This window comes from Notothenia coriiceps, unplaced genomic scaffold, assembly GCF_000735185.1.
Source record: "Notothenia coriiceps isolate Sejong01 unplaced genomic scaffold, NC01 NC01_scaffold00000499, whole genome shotgun sequence".
NCBI classification, from domain to species: Eukaryota; Metazoa; Chordata; class Actinopteri; order Perciformes; family Nototheniidae; genus Notothenia; species Notothenia coriiceps.
Window position 1 is genome coordinate 1 of NW_011333200.1, and position 2,256 is coordinate 2,256.

A 2,256-nucleotide genomic window follows, 5' to 3' on the forward strand; every position below is an offset into this window, starting at 1 on the left:
CTCCCCCTCTGGTGGTGCGTTGGGTCGCGTGGTGGGGGCCGCCTCTGGCTCGCCCTGGTCCGCCCCCCCGTGTCGTTCGGGTGCCCTGGGCCCGTCTGGCGGCGGCCCCCGTTCCGGCGGCCTTCCCCTCCCCCCTCCGGCGGCGCTTTTCGGGCCTTCCTGTGGCGGTTGGGGCCCTTGCCCCCGCGTGGTCGGTGTTCCCCGCCTCTCTTGCCGCCGCCGCGGCGGGGCGCTGTGGTCTCCCGGTCCTCGGTGCCTCCCGGGGCGGTCCCCCTCGCCCCTCCTGGTGGCCCCCGGTGGTCCGGGCCGCCGTCCGCCTGCCGCCGGCGGCCTTCCGGGCTTTGTTCTCCCGGGGGCCTCCCGCGGCCGTTGCCCGGTCCCGCCCGGCCCGCCGGGCCGCCGCCTCCGCCGTGGCCGCGGCCCCGCCGCGGGTGTGGGCGCCGTTCGGCGCCGCCCTGGCCCCCGCCTTTCGGGCGGCCCCCCCGTTGTTCTGGCCCCCTGTCCGCCCCCTCCGGCGGGGGCCGCCGGGCCCCCTCCCCGCTGTGTCCCGTCCGGCTGGGCCGTTGTTGCCCTCCCCTGCTGGCGTGTTCGGGCGTTGGCCGGCGCCCTTTGCGGCCCTCCTGCCCCCGCCCCCTCCGCCCTCTCTGTTCGCGGCCGCGCTGGCGTCTGCCGGGGGCTCGCCCCCCCTCTCCCGGGGGGCGGTCCCTGCGGTCGTCCCCCCCCTTCCCCGTGGCCCCGCCCCGGGGGTGGCTGCGCTCCGCCCCGCCCTGCTGCCGGCTCTGGGTGTTGCGGGCCTGTCCTGGTTGCCCCGTCTCCTCCCCGTTGCGTGGCCGTCGGCCCCCGTCCCGCCGGCGTGGCCGCCCGGGGGGGTGGTTCCCCTTTTTCCCCCGGGGGCTCCGCGGGTGTGTGCCCCTTCCCGCGGCCTCCCCCTCCTCCGCCTCCCCGGGCCCGTTTCCTCTCCGGTCCTCGCCCGGCGGGTCCGGCCGCTTGTCGCCCCTCCGCTTGCGGCGGCCCCCTGCGGCTTCCGTCCTGGTCGTGGCCCGCCGGCTCCGCTTTTTCCTCTCGCCCGGCTCCTGGCGGGGGCCTGGGCGTCCGCTTCTCCCGTCTCCCTGTGTTTTGTCGCCTTGGCGCCGGCGTCTGCCCGGGTTCCCCGGGCGTCCCTGTGGGCGGTGCTGCGGGCGTCTGGGGTGCGGGGGTCTCTCCTCCGGGCCCTCCCCTCTCTGTCCTCCCCCCGCGCGCGCTGTGTCCGGGTCCTCGGCCGTCCGTCGGCCCCCTTTCCGGTGCGGGTTGGCCTCCGCCCGGGCTGCGCTTTGTCCCCCCTCCTGTTTGTCCTCTCCCTGGCTCGGCTTTCGCGGCGTCGTCGTGGGGGCGGGGGTCTGCCGTTCGGTGGCCTCCGGCTTGCCCCCCTGCTTTTTGCCGCTGCTGTGGTTCTGCTGGCTTCCTCGGTCTGCGCCCTTCCGCCCTCCCTGGCTCGGTTCGCCCCCGCGTGTGCCGCGGCTGGGCTGCGGCTCCGCCCCTCCCCCTCTGCGGCCCTGGTTCTCCGCCGGCCCCCGCTGGCCTGTCCCCTCCCCGTCGGGCCTGCGTCCTTCCCCCCCGTGCCGGCGTTCCCGTCTCTCGGGGTCTTGTTCTCGCGTGCGGGCCCCCTGGCGCGTGCGCTGGGTCGGCGCCTCGGCGCCGCGGGCGCGGTCCTGCCGTCTCTTTCCCGCCCCGTTGTGCCGCCCCGGGCGCTGCGCCCGCCGGCCCCGCTCTCTGTCTCCCGCGCCCTTTTCGTTCCTCCCCTCCCCTCTGGTCCTGCCGGCTGGGTCCTGCCCGCCCGCCCGCGCTCGCGGGTCCCCGCGGCCGCGCTGGGTTTTCTCCGCCGGGTGGCTGGTGTCTCCCTTCGGGCTCCGGTGCGCCGTTCGGTCCTCCGGGCGGGCCTCGGCGTTGCCCCGCTCCTCCTTCGCGTCGCCCGGCGCCCGTTGCGGTGGTTCGGGCCCCTCGTTCGGCTGCCCCCTGGGCGCCTCCCTCGGGCGGTGTTCCCGGCCCGTCCCGCTGGGCCGCGCCCCCGGGGTCGCCCTCGCCCCCGCTGGCGGGCTTCTCTCTCTTCGCTGGCCTGGGCGCGCCTTGGGCTCCCCCCGTCCGCGCTGGTTGCTGTGGCCCGGGCCCCGCCCGTTTGGGGCTCTCTGCTGGCCCTGCTCCCTCCGCGCCCCGCCCCCGGCTCCGCGGGCGCCGCTGGCTGGCTGGCTGGCTCTTTTCCTTCCCTGCTGCCCGTCCGCT

General features: G+C 78.7%; 1 protein-coding gene across 1 annotated transcript; it reads right to left on the reverse strand.

The window, feature by feature from the left end:
- Nucleotides 1-53: 53 nt before the first annotated feature.
- LOC104955280 (collagen alpha-1(I) chain-like) lies at nucleotides 54-2,130 on the reverse strand (the record flags this gene model as incomplete). Its single annotated transcript, XM_010782566.1, has 1 exon — nucleotides 54-2,130. A coding segment is annotated over one exon (2,077 nt), but the record flags the coding sequence as incomplete, so codon positions are not given.
- Nucleotides 2,131-2,256: the final 126 nt, after the last annotated feature.